This window comes from Lathamus discolor, chromosome Z (genome assembly GCF_037157495.1).
Source record: "Lathamus discolor isolate bLatDis1 chromosome Z, bLatDis1.hap1, whole genome shotgun sequence".
NCBI lineage: Eukaryota > Metazoa > Chordata > Aves > Psittaciformes > Psittacidae > Lathamus > Lathamus discolor.
Window position 1 is genome coordinate 21,099,174 of NC_088909.1, and position 16,209 is coordinate 21,115,382.

The window sequence follows — 16,209 nt, forward strand, 5'->3', positions numbered from 1 at the left end:
CAGAAGGGGAAAGCACGCTATGAACGCACCATATAAACACGCAGCAGTCCTGCTGTGTCTCTCAGCCTGTGGAGGCAGCCGTGGCGAGAGAAGCGGAGTCAGGTAAACCCAGCTGATTTAGCAAGTAGATGAGCTGGTTCTTTCTTTGGGGCCACGCTAGAGAGAGATGAAGAGGAAGGGCAAGAGGTTGAGCTTCTTTCTGGGTGGGTTTCTGTCTCGTTTCCAGCTGGTAGAGCCTGGCTCCCCTCTCTTAGTGCTGTCTGCATCAATGATGTGGGTGGCTGCTGCTCATTTCCCTGCAACAGGGGCAGCTTTCTGTCCCTGCTGCCTGGATGTGGGCTGGGGAGCAGGGGCTATACCTGTGGGGATGCTAAGCACATATAAAGAGTTTGATTTAAAATCTTAAGTGGGCAATACAGAGCTAGAGGGAGAAAATATGAAGTCGAGAACACGGGATGTGACGGTATGAGAGCTTTTATTAGATGGGTGACAACAGAGAGACATTGGCTAGAAATATAAATGGATATTTATGGTCAAAGATGTAGGCTCTGGGGCAGGACCCCAAGGTGTTGTGGGGCCAGTCTCTGTGTAAGCTCTTTGGAGACAGCTAGCAGTAAACTAATTTATATAAATCAAGCCAAACATCTGCTAAGGCAGAGTGAGATGTGGCCATACTTCTCCTAGTGATGTCTCTGTGTGTGCCTACTCCAGTCTTAGAAGAAGGCGTAGAAGAGTGATATCCAGCTGATCTCTGAACAATATCTGAGGCTCACGTCCACTAGACACTGCCAGTCCACATCCCCAGTGGCCAAGCCCTTTGCTGCAAGCATGGACATCGTGGAGAGGGTCCTCTCTGTGGCCCAGGCCATCCATGCCCAATTCGAGCAGGTCAAGTGCTGTAAGCATCAGTGCCAGCGCCTTGTGGAGCGCATCCAGATCCTACTGGAGCCTGTGAGGATCCTCAAGGCTCAGCCGCCAAAACACATCTCCTGCCATGAAAAGGAACTGCTGAAGAAGCTGCTGGGGACACTGGGGGAAGCCCAGAGGCTGGTGATGAAATACAGCCAGACCAGCTGGATCCAGAAGTTCCTGAGAGCCCGCAGCACGGGTGAAGAGTTTGTTTGGGTGAATGAAAGCCTGGAGGACATTGCCCAGGGGCTCTCACTCCTGTTGCAGGCAGAGCAGAAGCAGGCTTTCCTGGAGGCTTTCCAGACAAAGACATGCCGCAGGCAGGATGCTGAGGACCTGAGGGATGATAAAGCTTTCTTGGACCAGGTGATCGCAAGTAAGTTTGCATTTAGCAAACCCTCTTTCCCTGAGGTTGGCATCTCCCTGCAGCTGTGGCCCAGCTTTGGCTTGATGGCGGTGTCCAAGGACAGAGAGATGGACATTTAAACCATGAGAAAAAACCAAACTGGATCAGTCCCACATGTTCATCCAGTGGTCCCACCTCTGCACATTTCTCTCCCCAGGTACTGAGGAGCCTGAAGACACGACCAGGGAGATCTACATCGACAGGCAATGTATGGAGAACAAGGTGGACTGGATGCAAAGCGAGCTGAACAAAATCGTGCGTGTGATGGACTGTAAGTTGGGTGACGACTCAAAGCACCCTGTTTATTGCGTCTCTTTCCCCTCTGAGATCTGTATAATGTGTCCCTTGTTCCCTCCTGGCACCTGGTGGGAGCAGGCTTGAAGAAGGTCAATGTTGGTAAAAGAGAAGACATCACTGAGATCAAGCGGGACCACCTCACCTTTGACAGGCAACTGCAGGACACTGAGAGCTACAGCCTCTACAAGGGCGAGTACCTCAAGTACCCCGTCGCCATCAAAACCTTCAAGAGGCCATTGACCACTGACCCGGCGTGAGTTGTCCGGGTGGAGGCAATACCGGGCACCTGGGACAAGAGGTTGGCTCAGCACCAGGTCGTGCCCTGTTGCAAGGATCTCACCATGCTGTTCCTTTCTGCAGGAAGGTGAGAGACATCTTTGAGAAGGAAATTCAGACCCTGAAGAAGTTTGAGTCTCCAAACATCTTGCGTATGTACGGGATCTGCATTGAGGAGAAAGGTAGGGGGAGACACATTAATGTCACCTTTTCCCTCCCCTGCCTGTCCCCAGCACAGTTTGTCATGGTCCCCTCCCAAGAGGTGGCAGAAGGTGGGATACTCAAAATTTTGCTTTGCAGATGGGAGCCCCTGCTTCTCTATCGTCATGGAGTACTGCAAGCATGGGACGCTGCGGGATGTGCTGACCAAGCAACAGCATCTCTCCTGGGACATCCGCATTCGGATGGCTCTGGGAGCTGCCAGAGGCCTTTACAGGTGAGTTCCTGCATAAACCAGTGAGTAAGTCTGCCTTACAATCCACAAGCCATGCTCAGCTTGCTGGTATCTCTCAGTAAGCAGTGGTATCCTGGCAGACACTGTTTCCACCACCTTTGGACACTGGGATGGGAGGCTGGTGAAGAGGTAGGGAGCGGGTTTAGATGCACTCATTTTCCCTGGTCACTGGCACCTACCTCTGTCTTCAAGCCTGCAAAGGCCTGGAAGGGAGAAACTCTCTTCCCCACACCCATAGGGCAGCTTCAGGAGCACCCTACAGGATGGCCAGTTCTCCTTATGGGTCCTTATCCACAAGGCTCATTATTTTCCCCTTCTGGAAAGGTTGGCTTGGCAAGACTGGTCCACCAAGACAGGCGGAGAGCTGCTGGCTTCTCTGGGTAGATGTCAGTCCATCCCCTGCACAGCGGGAGGGCGCCCTGAGGTCAGGGTGGGTCCATTACCAACCTTATAGCCTTCTATGAGGAAGTGACTAGGTGGAGGGATGATGGTAGAGCGGTAGATGTGGTTTTTCTTGATTTCAGTAAGGCATTTGATACTGTCTCCCACAGCATCCTCATAGATAAGCTAAGGAAGTGTGGGCTTGACGATCAAGTAGTGAGGTGGATCGAGAACTGGTTGAAAGGAAGAAGGCAGAGAGTTGTGGTCAATGGCGCAGAATCTAGCTGGAGGTCTGTGACTAGTGGAGTTCCTCAGGGGTCGGTGCTGGGACCGGTGCTGTTTAATATTTTCATCAATGACCTGGATGAGGGAACTGAGTGCACCCTCAGCAAGTTTGCTGATGACACAAAACTGGGAGGAGTGGCTGACACACCAGAGGACTGTGCTGCCATTCAGCGAGACCTGGACAGGCTGGAGAGTTGGGCGGGGAGAAACTTGATGAAATTTAACAAGGGCAAGTGTAGAGTCTTGCATCTGGGGAAGAACAACCCCATGTACCAGTACAGGTTGGGGGGTGACCTGCTGGAAAGTAGCGAAGGGGAAAGGGACCTGGGGGTCCTGGTGGATAGGAGGATGACCATGAGCCAGCAATGTGCTCTTGCGGCCAAGAAGGCAAATGGCATCTTAGGGTGCATTAGAAAGGGAGTGGTTAGTAGGTCAAGAGAGGTTCTCCTCCCCCTCTACTCAGCCTTGGTGAGGCCGCATCTGGAATATTGCGTCCAGTTCTGGGCCCCTCTGTTCAAGAAGGACAGGGAATTGCTTGAAGGAGTCCAGCGCAGAGCCACAAAGATGATTAAGGGAGTGGAACATCTCCCTTATGAGGAGAGGCTGAGGGAGCTGGGTCTCTTTAGCTTGCAAAAGAGGAGACTGAGGGGTGACCTCATCAATGTTTACAAATATGTGAAGGGTAGGTGTCAGGATGATGGAGCTAGGCTTTTTTCAGTGATATCCAGTGATAGGACAAGGGGCAATGGGTGTAAACTGGAACATAGGAAGTTCCACGTTAACATCAGGAAGAACTTCTTTACTGTAAGAGTGACAGAGCACTGGAACAGGTTGCCCAGGGGGGTTGTGGAGTCTCCTACACTGGAGATATTCAAGGCCCGCCTGGACAAGTTCCTGTGTGATGTACTGTAGGTTACCCTGCTCTTGCAGGGGGGTTGGACTAGATGATCTTTTTAGGTCCCTTCCAACCCTTGGGATTCTGTGATTCTGTGTGATTCTGTGATTCTGTGATATGTTGTCCTTGGCTGCAGGTTGCACCAGACGGAGGAGAAGTCCCGACTCCATGGCTGCATTTGCAGCAGCAAGTTCCTGGTGGCTGGGGATTACTGTGTGAAGGTAAGAGCCATACCTGGAGAACTTTTTGTGAGTTTGGCATGTTTTTGTGAGTGTCTTCGCCTGCTAACACCGAAGAAAATTATTACGGTCCAGAATAAAACCCAGAGCAGAACCATCTCCTCTGTCACCTTGGACACTGACGCCTCAGTTCATCATTGTATCTGTTTTATCATCATCATCTCTGTTTTATCATCATCAAAGTGTTTCTGAGCCATCCACCCTGGGATGAGCTGAAACCAGGGGAATTCACCTGCCTTCACCTGATATTTCACTTGCAGACAGAGCCATGTGCTGGGAAGCACATGTGGCTGCATGTCAGCCTTTACTGCCCAGGACAGTTTTCTGTTTTCTCTACAGCATTTTGCACATCTGCAACTTTGCCCTTTCTCTCTCTCATTCTCTCAATCAGCTCTCAGGATTTGAGCTGTGTGAAACGGAGTCATCCATCAAGAGGAAAGCCAAGAATAACTGGAAACAAGTCTCTATGTTGGCTTACATTGCTCCTGAGAACCTGAAAGACATCAACTACCCCTACAGGAGGCCCTGTGAAATATACAGGTGTGTCTGTCCTTGCCGAGAGATGTCTGTAAGCGGACAGATGCCAGGCAGGGTCGCTGTTGAGCTGTAGAAGAGGGCCAAGGTTTAATCAATCAGCCACGTAAGCAGATGTTTGCGGTTGGTATAGGGAGGATAACACGGTGGGATGAATACTGAGGCTCTTGCTTGTCTTCTTCCAGCTTTGGGATCGTGCTGGGGGAGATTGCGACCTCCAAAATCCCGTTTGAAGGTGAGACAGAAGTATCTGGTCCCCTGTGTAAAAGCCATACAGCCCAGTGTGGCTCCTGTCTGGTACTGGGTGCTCTCTGCTCCTTTCCAGAGCATCCGTGGGATATACAGTACAGTAGAGCATTTCAGTAAGATGCTTAAACCACAAACATGCAAGTCGTTTTTGTCTCTGTTTGATGTTCCTGGGCATTGAAGCATAAACACATCTTGGGCTACTGGAGCCCAATAGAGTCATGCCCAATATGAGGGAAATTCATTGCAGACACAGTTTGGGTGGCTTCTCTGCAGCCTTCTCCGTGCTGAGGGCTGCAGAAAGGCTGTTGGCATGGCTCTGCACTGGATTTCCTCCGCAGCACCCTCCTGTGGCAACAAAGTTCCATCCTGACACTTGTGTTTGCATGTCTGCTGTTCAGGCTGCACTCCCCAGGAGATCATGGAGAAAATATGCAACCACCAATACCAGGAACCTGTTGGGGACGATTGTCCTGAAGACCTGCAGAAAGTCATTGACCAGTGCAGAGCCTTCGACCCTTCCCAGCGCCCTTCTGCTGAGGGTAAGTGTCCTGGATATCTGCTTCACAGGCACTTTGTATCCCCCAATCACCCACTGCAGCAGTCAGTTTGCCCCTTATTTTCCATATGAATTTGTCTGGTTTTGTGTTTTGGGATCTGTCCTTGTTTTACCTTCCTATGCTAACAAGTCCCCTAGCAGTAGACATCTCTTCTTCCTGTAACTGATGGCTCATACAGCTAAGGTTTATCAATTATCACCAGGATGTTCACTTGGCATCACATAAGAGTAAGCTTTTTCTCTTGGACAAACCTGGGAGCAGGGCTGTGTGTGTTAATCCCCACTCAGATCCTGCAGATCCCACAAACTGGAGGAGCAGCCACAACACGGTGCAGGAACACTTCCTGCCTTGGGCTTTGAGCAGTAAATTGCAATCTCAGGGGCTGCTCCAGGGGAGGGAAGGTTTGACTGTCTCTGAATTCAGTCTGGGTTCTGACAGTGCTGTGGCTGCCCCATCCCTGGCAGTGCTCAAGGCCAGCTTGGATGGGGCTTGGAGCAACCTGCTCTAGTGGAAGGTGTCCCTGCCCGCAGCAGGCGGATGGAACTGGGTGAGCTTTGAGGTCCTTTCCAACACAAAACAGGCTAGGATTTTATGATTGTAATGGCTATCCTATTGTGTTGGCCTGAGGAGACAGCGACTCCATGTCCTGGCTGCTATCCATGACATAAAAGCTATCTTCCATTCAGGTGGGAGAGCAAACGCCTCCGCCAAACACTGTTTAGATGTCTGTTTTGATTAATGCTCTTGCTGTGTTCTGCAGAGATCGTGGATGTACTGTCTGACCTGGAGAGAAGCAGAAACCAAGGAAGCTAACTGGGAAGCATGGGCAGGCAGCCGAAAGCAGCTGGGAGCTTTGGAGAGTGACCCAAGGAGGGGAAGCAGCACACAGCGTGCTACTTACCCCCCCTCCCTGCCCACAGAGACTGCTTGCTCAATACGCGTGTGTTTGAGACCCCCAGCCTTACGGGGGTCTGAGGAGACGGCACCCTGCCGCAGGCTTTACCGGGGGGATGCTGGCTCCAGGGGATACAAAGCGGGGGACGCAAAGGGAGGCTGGCAGGAGCGGCCGGGGGGGCGAGGAGGGCACTAGAGGGACGGCCAAAGGCTGCCCTGCCGCCATGACAGCGGCCCGCGCCTGTTTGAATGCGCTCCACTTCCCGCTCTTTTCGCCACGGCGGCAGCTCCCCCAATGGGAACTCACTTCCGCTTCCCTGCCCTGCCCCGCCCACTGCTGCCCGGGGTCCCACGGCCCAATCAGCCCGGGCCTCTAGTAGTCTCTCTAGCCAATCAAAACAAGCCCTGCCTTCCCCCGCCTTTTCCTCTCCGCCCCTGTTCCGTCGGACAGACGGACAGAGCTGCTGGCCAATGAGACGGCGGGCCTGACCCCGGCTCGCCCTATAGAAGGGCGCGTAGGGCCGGTGGTCGGCCGGTGGGGTGGTGCGCGTCGGGCGGCGCGGAGCCCGAGCGGGTCGATGGAGCCGGCGGCAGGTGAGTGCCCGGCCCGGCATGGCCCGGGCCCGAGGGCGCGGCTGGGCCTGCGCCGCTGGGCGGGCCGCTCCGCGCCGCAGGAGCGCGGGGCCTGCCGCTGGCCGGTCGCGCCGGGGCAGGGCGGTGGGAGGCCTGTGTGATGGCGGGCCCCGGCCCGAGGCGCTGCTGGATGGCCCGGGCTGGCGTCGCGCCGGGGGCTGCCGGAGGTGAGGTTTCCCCCTGCCGTGCCGCACGTGTGACCGGTTCTTGGTTAAGACAAGCGAGCCTTGTAAGGAGCCAGCAATAAACCGGTGCTTGTGGAGCATGTGCTGAGTTTTGGGTCGTGTTTGGGTCCTTTCGGTTAGCTTTGTGTTAAAGCAGGCGCGGCGTTATAACACCTGGACATGTAGAGCAGGGTTTGCCCGAGCCGGAGAGCAGACCCTCCGCCAGGGGAAGCTGGTGCTTCAGCGTTCGGCCGCCAAGTCAGTGCTGCCGAGGCTCTGTGGAGCCTCCTGGCTGTGTCTGCAGGAAGCGCTGGAGCGTTGCTCCTCTGGGCCAAAGTCTGTTGGTGGAGACCTTCTGTCTGCGGCTCTCCCAGGGCCCGCTGGAAGCCTGGATGGAGGAAGTTCTGGCTTCTGTGCTCTCAGGAAGACTCCAAGGTGTCATGTTGGAGATGATGTGTGTTTTCCAGTGTTTTCTAGTCTCACGGTTAATTTACAAGGAAGATAAAGAGTCTGCTGTGTGTATAGGTGACAAGTTTATCATAAACGTGAGTTGAATGCTGGAGAAGCAGTACTTGAGCATTGAATATTATATCTGGACTGTATGACTGTTCTGCTGAGAGGTGACATTTAACATCTGGGTTTGGCCTAACTTGTGTCTTTCTAGTAATTCTCGTATACATTTTCTGGGTATTCTTTGTACTCAAAGCAGTCTTTGCTCTGTTTGCGCAGTACGTAGCCTAATAAATCTTAATGTGTGCTTTGGATTTGTAAGTGATGATAAAGGTCCTCAATTCCCAAGGCCTTTAGGCTTATGTTTGCCTAAGTATTTTTTTTTTGGAGAATGTGAAATGTCTTTCAGCTGTTTGTGAAATATAATCCATATACCTGCTTCGGAAAAGGAGTGTTCTTTTACACATTTATTTATCCAATTGATAAAATAATCTTGAACTTTAGTGTTGTGAGACTGCCTGTAGAACACGGTGACTAGAGTAGCCTGAGACTGAATCTGGACCCCCAAATGCTGGTGCTGTAGGTAGCTTGCTGTCTGTGACATCTGGGATGTGGGTTCTGCTATGATACCCTTTCTGGGTTTGTGTGGTGTTGGTGAATCTAAGGTACCTGAAAGGCCTGTGAAGTAAGCTGTGGGTATGGATCACACTGCCCTGTTATACAGAATCCTATTCAGAGAAACTTGAAAATACAACCTGAGAGCAATGCAACAAAGAACTGCATTGTAGAGCTTGTTTCTGGCTGTCTTTGTGGGTGTCTCTCACAATAGAGAGACTCTCATTTCTTCCAAACTCTGTTCTCCACATGAATTTACTGGCAAATTATGCCAGCAAGAAATCATTAACTTTCTATATTCATTCAAAAGCTTGCTTAAGTTGATTTTGTGATGTGCCCTTGTGCTAGCTGCTGTTAAGCCAAAGACTTCTGTCTGCTATGCCCGCCCATGTACATGTGTCAACTTGAGATGATTTAGCTCTACTGCAAAGGGAGAAAGTCTTCTCTGGAGTCTGAGTTCTAAAGGCTTTGTAGTCACTAACTGCTGATTCTTGCTACCATCAGGCTGGAAGTAAAATGCACACTTGCAAATAAATACTGTTTTTCTTCAACTCTTTGCAGAAATGGCTCAAGAAGAGATGGAAGTTGATCTCCAAGCAGAGGCTGGTTCCTCTGCAGAGAATCCCAGCACGCTTTCCACAGAGCCCTCTGGTCATGCTGTGCTGTCATTCCAGGCACCGGCCCCCAGTGAAGGAGGAGATAGTGCTGCAGCTCTTTCTGCTGATGACACTGTTGTCACATCAAATGCTGGTACAGAGGAACCAGCTGCTGAGCCTGACCAGCAGTTGCATCTTGTCACGGCTCCCAGTGTACTCGAAAGGCTGCAACGGGCACAGGTCATGCATCTGTGGGTGAGGAGAGGTCGCAGCCACCAGCGAGTTGTTGGTTCCCAGAGGCCAGTCAGTGCCAGGTAAAGGAGAGATGAAATTCTGTCTGAACACCCTGTTGTCAAGTCTGACATCATTTAAAACTGCCTTGCTTCCTAGCTTATAAATAGTCCAGCTCAGTCCAGGTGTGTGGCTGTGGCCAAATTCCGGGCTCCTCGTGTACCTTTTAAGCTGAAGAATAGCGCAGACTTTCTGACCTCTTCTGGAAGGATCTTTTGCTCGTGTTAAGTAAATTCCCCCTTGTGTTGATTCCTGAACCCTTCTGCACTTTCCATCTTGCTTGCAGAGCTGCCCTCACTGTTCCCTCTACTCTGCCAGATTCCTGCTGGTGCTTCATGCAGCAGTGCTGACTCTTGGCAGTTCCAGCCAGCTCAGAGGAGCTTGTGCTCTGTTTTGCATTTCACCTTTGATTTGGGGACTGCCTGATTACATTTTCTGGTGACAATTTTGGCAAAAACTTTCCCAAACATACATGCTAATATTTCCCTGTAGGGGGTTATTTTTTGTTACCTCCAGGCAAAGAAATAATACTGTGTTTAATACTGCCTGAGATGGGTATAAAGGTTGATGAGTGCTGATGCTCTGCAGCCAGTAAGAAACTCCGGTTACTGGTTTGTTTTGGTTTTGTGTCATCTTTGTAGATTTTGTAAATGCCAAAGGTGAAATTTTAATTAACTTGAGCATTGCTTTTAAATTCAGGGAAACCAAGAACTCATCTTCTCCCAGATGATTGATCATAACTCCATTGTTTGCCCTCAGACTGTGTATGAAGGTCACTGTAGTTCTCTGGGCTAGAAGGCAACCTTCAAAACTTCTTTTGAATCTGATGAATAACTGAGATGATACTGCTGAGGGAGAGAGGAAGGTGTTTCAATCCATGGATGGATAGAAAATAAGACAGGAAAGTAGACAGACTAGGCACAAAGTGGTCAATAGAATGAAACTTGAATACAAGTCTCGTGCATCTAATATTACCAGTGACTATAGGAACTAGGTGGGAGTTAGGATTGGAGGTACTGATTAGGAGTTCCTTAGGCTATTAGCGAGCAACAGTTCTTTGCTTTGCTTTTCTCCGACCCACACCGCCCAAAAAGAATACAGTATTGTTGTAACAAGAAGACTTTCTTTGAGCTGAGCAAAATGAGTGGCTGCTGTATGATACTGCTGATTGCTCATAAAGCAGGTGATTGATATGGATTGCTCCTCTACCAGAGAAGGTCTGTCTTTAACTTGGATACCTTCGTATTGTAGCTAGAGCCTAGGAATTTTAACCACAAATGAGTGTGGAGAAACATGTGGAGTCTTTAGCTTTTCTGAAATAACTCTGGCTTTTGTTTTTTCTGCACTCAGGGCAGCATTGGAGAGTTACTTTCAATTCAGCAGGACCCAGCAGCCAGCTGCAGGACGAGTTCTGCATATGGTGCCCCTGCATACTGCACGGAACAGCCAGGAACAGAGCTCAGATGAAGCAATAGATTTAAATGAGACTCAAAGCAGCAGTTCTACTGAGGAGGAGGAGGAGGAGGATGAGGAAGAGGAGGAAGAAGTGCTGGGGGCTGCAGCACTGCCCAGTGCTGTGGCATCAGCCCAGGAGACACCTCTGACAGCTAGCTTGGGAGGTTTGTGATATATTAGAGCTGTGTAGACACTGATTTTTTTTTTTTTTTTTTTGGAAAGTCATTTTGCTGTTTCAAAACTTGGTGAGGAAATCGTTCTGAGCTTCCCAACAGACGATGCTCAGAGGTCATTATGCCCACAACTGACGGGAGCAGGTTGCTGCCACAGGGTTTTCTGCCAAGCATTCCTAGAGCAGTAGCTGCAATGGGGGATTGCTACTATAATGTTAAATACAATCTTTTGCTGTTAGCAGGATTCTACTTGTAAGTAATCCTGGAAATGTTCAGAATAAGTTTAAGTTTAGTTACTTAATGTGCTTCTGCTATTACATCTTGCCAACGAGTATTGTTGAAGACACTAGGTTACACCTTGGAGATCAGCAGTGCTTTCAGAGAATTATTGGGATTTCGGTCTGCTTCAGTTGCGGGTTTCTTTCATTCCTGTAATTTCTCATGACACACAGCTGAGGAGATGGAGGTGCTTAGGGCAGTGGGTTTTTTGTTTGTCTGTTTCCTTGGCTTTTTCAGGCTCACAGTCCTTTATCTAAACGCATGTTCACAGGGTGCTGTGCACTTCAGTGACATTGTTTGTCATGAACATATATAGTTTTATATGAGTGACAAATAATTAACTTGCTAGTCAAGGGTATTGATGCACAGAGAGAACAAGATTAGTGGGTTGCTTTATTTTTGGCTTGGGTGTTTTTTTGTGTGGGTTTTTTTTAATTTATTTTTTTGTGGTTTTGTTGGTTTGTTTGTTGTTTTGTTGGGTGTTTTTTTTTAAATTCAGTCTCTAAGGAATGCCCTTGTACCACACTCTCTGCCCTTAGTTTTGGTTTTACCTACCTTGACATGTATTTTTGAGGATGCATCTATGAGATGTCTTTTGAACAGACTCATTCTGCTTGCTCTGAGCTAGTCTTACATGTGACAGGAGCTCAAGCTGTTCAGTGCTGTCTAATGTTGTGTGACCATATGGTCTCTGTTGGGTTTTCTGGAATTCCCTTGTCCTGTTTTCTGCTTATATAAGCCACTGGTGCCCCTCCAGCCCAGAACTGTGGAGGCTGAAATTTTTTTTTGACATTAGTGAGGGTTAGGTGATATATCTCCACTGGACTGAGAATATCTGTCTCAAATACTAAATTTGACTAATAACTTTCTTGTTTTGTCAGGACATGAGGGAGACTGTGGTTTCTGCTTCTTTTTCAGTATGCTTGTGGTGATAATCCAAACATAGTGCTTCTGCATGCCCATGCTTCAACAGAAGGGCTAACAGTGTCCTACCCCAAAAACATATGGCCCAGCAAAACTGATAGTTCAGACAACTGCCAGCTGGAAAAGTGCTTAAGTCAGGGTGAATGGACAGATAGCATATGGTAAATACCTTCTTGGCACATAAAATATGCACACTTAGATCCCTTGGGAAAATAACTTCTGCATATTGGTGTCTGTCTTTTTCTGAGCATAATGATGCAGGGGTGTAACCTTGCATCAGCCTAATGTGATTCTGTGTAATTATAGACCTGTATGCAGATATGCTTGTTTCAAGCATGTCAAAGTCTCATTAACAGCTACTGTCTTCAAAAGACCTCTCCTTTTTCACTGAAATTCTGCTGGTTTTTATAAATGAAAACAAAGTTCTTCAGCTCTGCTGTTAAGTGGAAGGGCTTACGCAAAGGCTGCCTAACCCCCAGTATCCAGGACACTGATCTGAAGCTCTGTATGTTACCTGTGCCATCACTGCACTGCTTACTTTATGCCCTGATGATTTCAGATCAAGTAAAGAACTTCTTTCTCCCCATTATGTATTGGTTCGTCTAAGCAATGCTTTCTGTAGCTTTCAGTCAGACCCAAGCAGAGCCACCTCAAGCATTGTCGCAAGCTTCTGCAGTACACAGAAGTCCTGAAAGTGAAGAGGCTGAAGTCAAGGTAAAGCAGGTAAGGTAACCTAAATGCCTTTGGAGCCAGATTAAATATGGTAAGTATTGCATTTGCCTTGAAGTTTTGTGTGTGCTTGTTTTTAATTTTTGATCCTAGAGAGCGCCGCTAAAGGGACTGGAGCCATCTGTTCCACTTGCACCACTGGATGAGGAGGAAGGGGATACCTGTGCAATCTGCTTTGAGCAGTGGACCAGCAGTGGGGACCACCGTCTCTCAGCACTGCGGTGTGGACACCTATTTGGCTACACATGCATCAAAAAGTGGCTCACGGGACGGGAAGGGAAGTGCCCCCAGGTAAAATGCACATTTATGTGTACTGGGGAAGACTTGCTGTTGGGTAACTGCTACTGCAGGTGTAGTCGCCATAACTGTTAGAACTGCTTGCTGCATGAAGAATCCACCTTTGCCTACTGTCAGAAATAACAAAAATCTACGTAATTTTGATGTAACTGTGCCAGGAACAACTAGTACTGCTTTAGAGGGATAATTCTGACTTGGATTTTTTCCCTAAAGTAGAGTATTTGTAAGCAGCAGACTTGGAAGTTTGAGAGTTCCAGTACTAAACCTGTTAATGTTTCCATGACACTGCACTGTTGTCTTGGGATGTGGGAATGGCAGATTCCTAGAACAGTGAAGTGAACATAAAGAACTATTGGACAAGAAAACTGAGAACTGTTTTCAGTTGGTTAATCCTCTATTTTGAATTGCATCTGCTTTTACAGCCTTTAAGCAGATCAGGTTGTTGAGGTAGCTTGCAGAGAATGAACTGAGAAACAAGTAATGTCCCTCTGCAAGGGGTAGATCTGCTTTTTTTTTAAGGTGCTCTTTTCAGTTTTGTTTCCATGGGTGATACTGATCTCTTTTGATTAGGTCTGTGCTTCTCTGTTCTGGGCTTCCATTCCTCATCCCTTCTCTTCAGAAAGGAATATTGACAAAAATCAGGTCAATGAGTACCTTGGAAATAGGATTCAGTTTTGCTGCTTTCTGAGTTGGTGGCTGGAAAACTGGGATTTCTTTGGGTTTATTATTTTGGGAGCTTCCATAGCCCTGCTTGACTCTGTGCAGGATTCCCTTCTCTTAGCAAGAAACCTCCTGTTGATGTGTGCTGTGATGAAACCCGATGATTCAGTCTTGCCATAGAGAAGGCCCAAACTTTTTTCTTCTCACCCTTGTCAAATTCGTGTAAGCTTTTCTTCACCCATTTCAGGCCCAAGCAGAATTCTCAGACCTTCCTGGCATCTTTGCTCTTTGGAATTTTGTGACTGCTTTCTTCTTGAACCCTACCAGCTCTGAAGGGGTGCCTGCTCCCTCTTTCTTCCAGTGATGCAAATACTGAAAAATTCCTAGGAGAACTTGCTCTGGGGAGAGCCTTGCAGCTAAATCATCTTCCTTTCATTTTCAGTTGCCATCCTCTGCGACTGGTCATTCTCTGTTCAGCAGCACAGAGTTGCTGTGTGTGGTGCTCTGATTACCAAGTGGCTGGAGTATGAGTTACTATGAAATTGCGGCATTCCTGATCCTGCCAGTGACAGCTGCTAGCTGCCAGGAAAGCTGTCTTATCCACATAGTGCTCTGCAGGGCAGTTCTTGCCTAAAGAAGGGGGGTTGTCTGATCTGAAACTCCTGCCTGTAGTATCCTTGTGCTACCAAACAATAGAGAAGTCTGCATTTTAAGTGCATGTAGTAATTTAATATTCAGCAGAGGTTACTTGATCTATTTCCTGCCTCTTTTCTGATCAATGAAGTATGTTTGCAAAACAGTAAGCTTGCAGTTGTTGTAATTTCCTCCAAGTCCCAGCTCATGGGGAGGTATCATCCCTTCTTTTTAGATGACTAAGGTACTAAATGGTCACAGCCAGATGCACAAGATTATTGGAATCTGACTTGCTGTGCATCACTGAAGTCAGTGTGATGTCTGTATTTCATACAGACACTGGAATGCTCTTACAGATTTTGACCTATAGTATTTGATTAAAGGGATATAGTATGTAAATGACAGAGTTGGGAGTGTACTCAGGGGTTCCTAAACTGTCATCTGTTGCCCAAGCAGCCAGTCTTAATGTTTTCAAAACAGAGGCTGGACTGGTGTTTTGGTTTAGATCTTGCTTCCCCCACTTTGTCTGATATTGTTTGTACCTGTAACTCACCTGAATGTGCTGCTTTAGCAGAGTGAGTTTAGTGGGAAGCAAGGGTATGTGTTACTGAAAGCACAGTGGGGTACATGACCTAAACTACAGTTCTGGCTGTGATTAGAGCTCTGGTGTCATGAGGGAAAGAACATGCTGTGTTAATGTTTGTGGTTTTATGGATTTGTTGTCAAGTAGACAGCCCCTCCTTTCAAAGCTAGAAGGTTTTTCAAAATAATACCTCTAAACTAGTGGGGATGTGTGGTTCAGATAGTTAAATTAGAATCCTAGCATGGTTTGGAGTGGAAGGAACCGTAAAGCTTAGCCAGTTCCAACCAACTGCCATGTGCAGGGACACTTTCCACTTGACTGGATAGCTCTAAGCCCCATCCAGCCTGGCCTTGAACGCTGCTGGGGATGGGGCAGTCACAGCTTCTCTGGGTAACCTTTGCAAGGGCCTCAGAACCCTCACAGTGTGTACACAAGAAAGAACTTCTTCCTAAGATTTCATCTCGATATCCCCTCCTTGCCAGGTTAAAGCCATTCCTCCTTGTCCTGTCCCTACAGGTGTTTGTCAGAAGCCCCTCTCCAGGTCTCATGTAGCCCTTTTAGATATTGGAAAACTTGTACTTGTTGTAGATGACCTGAACTTGTCTTTTTATTTCAGTGCAATAAGAAAGCGAAATCTTCTGACATTGTGATCCTTTACGCTCGCACTCTGAAAGCGCTGGATACCAGTGAGCAAGAACAGATTAAAAGGTACACAGCCTCCATATAAAGATACATCCTCACTGCCTGTGTGCCACTGAAAGCTGCAGCCAGCTTCTATTTCATGCTTTAATTTCCTATAGTGTCTAAAGCAATTTGTGCATTCCATTGGGAATCACTATAAGCATGGCTGGCTTCACAGTGCAATCCCTTTCAGTGTTGTGTGTGTCTTGCCTGGAAGGAGAGTTTTTTCTTTTGGAGGAGAGTGCTTGAGTTTGAGCTTTGCAGCAGTAAAATAGCAAAAGCTATCTGTATCCTGGAATGTCATAGTAGCAGAACATGCAGAGTTGTTGCCAAAAAGCCTTATATTGCTAATTCATCATTAGAGAAGTGAGGCATAGTTAGAAATGCAAGGGGGTTGAAGAGCTGACCTTTCTTACATGCATTAAACAGAGTAATCTCTCATATGACTCACTTTCTGTCTTGCTTTGTCACTCTTCACGTAGCTTTACTTATGAAAGGTCAGCAAGCATTACTATGACTCTGCCTACCCCTTCAACTGAAATGCAGACTTTTTATTGAAAAAAGTGAAAAGCAGGTATGAAAATAGGACTGATTTCTTTTCAGTAAGATGCTGTCACAGATACTATTCTGAAATTAGAAAGCTGTGAATATCAGTTCTGAATCCTGGAGC

At 47.9% G+C, this 16,209-nt stretch overlaps 2 protein-coding genes across 3 annotated transcripts in view; both read left to right on the forward strand.

Annotated features, from left to right (window-relative positions):
- Positions 1-7,282, forward strand: MLKL (mixed lineage kinase domain like pseudokinase). 2 transcript variants are annotated; one of them, XM_065661838.1, is made up of 11 exons: positions 1-102; positions 712-1,285; positions 1,473-1,586; positions 1,691-1,865; positions 1,973-2,070; positions 2,189-2,324; positions 4,040-4,124; positions 4,534-4,682; positions 4,862-4,911; positions 5,324-5,464; positions 6,243-7,282. In XM_065661838.1, the coding sequence occupies exons 2-11, from the start codon at positions 829-831 to the stop codon at positions 6,293-6,295; spliced, it is 1,458 nt and encodes a 485-aa protein (XP_065517910.1). In that variant the 5' UTR covers positions 1-102; positions 712-828; the 3' UTR covers positions 6,296-7,282. The 2 variants fall into 2 exon arrangements, with proteins under 2 accessions (XP_065517910.1, XP_065517912.1); XM_065661840.1 differs by lacking the exons at positions 5,324-5,464; positions 6,243-7,282 and having other exon boundaries at positions 4,534-4,782; positions 4,862-4,912.
- The window catches only part of RFWD3 (ring finger and WD repeat domain 3), a 23,213-nt gene continuing 13,896 nt past the window's right edge, over positions 6,893-16,209 (forward strand). The window contains exons 1-6 of the mRNA XM_065661837.1: positions 6,893-6,970; positions 8,800-9,148; positions 10,476-10,744; positions 12,579-12,679; positions 12,779-12,976; positions 15,475-15,566. Coding sequence (XP_065517909.1) covers positions 6,955-6,970; positions 8,800-9,148; positions 10,476-10,744; positions 12,579-12,679; positions 12,779-12,976; positions 15,475-15,566 — 1,025 coding nt within the window. The 5' untranslated portion in view covers positions 6,893-6,954. The remainder of the gene's footprint in view (positions 6,971-8,799; positions 9,149-10,475; positions 10,745-12,578; positions 12,680-12,778; positions 12,977-15,474; positions 15,567-16,209) is intronic.

Bases quoted from the DNA above. Each gene is read 5' to 3' on its own strand.
- MLKL (XM_065661838.1), top strand. From the start codon at position 829: ATGGACATCGTGGAGAGGGTCCTCTCTGTGGCCCAGGCCATCCATGCC. The intron at 1,286-1,472 runs GTAAGTTTGCAT...TTCTCTCCCCAG, and splicing joins CTTGGACCAGGTGATCGCAA to GTACTGAGGAGCCTGAAGAC. The intron at 2,325-4,039 runs GTGAGTTCCTGC...CCTTGGCTGCAG, and splicing joins GCTGCCAGAGGCCTTTACAG to GTTGCACCAGACGGAGGAGA.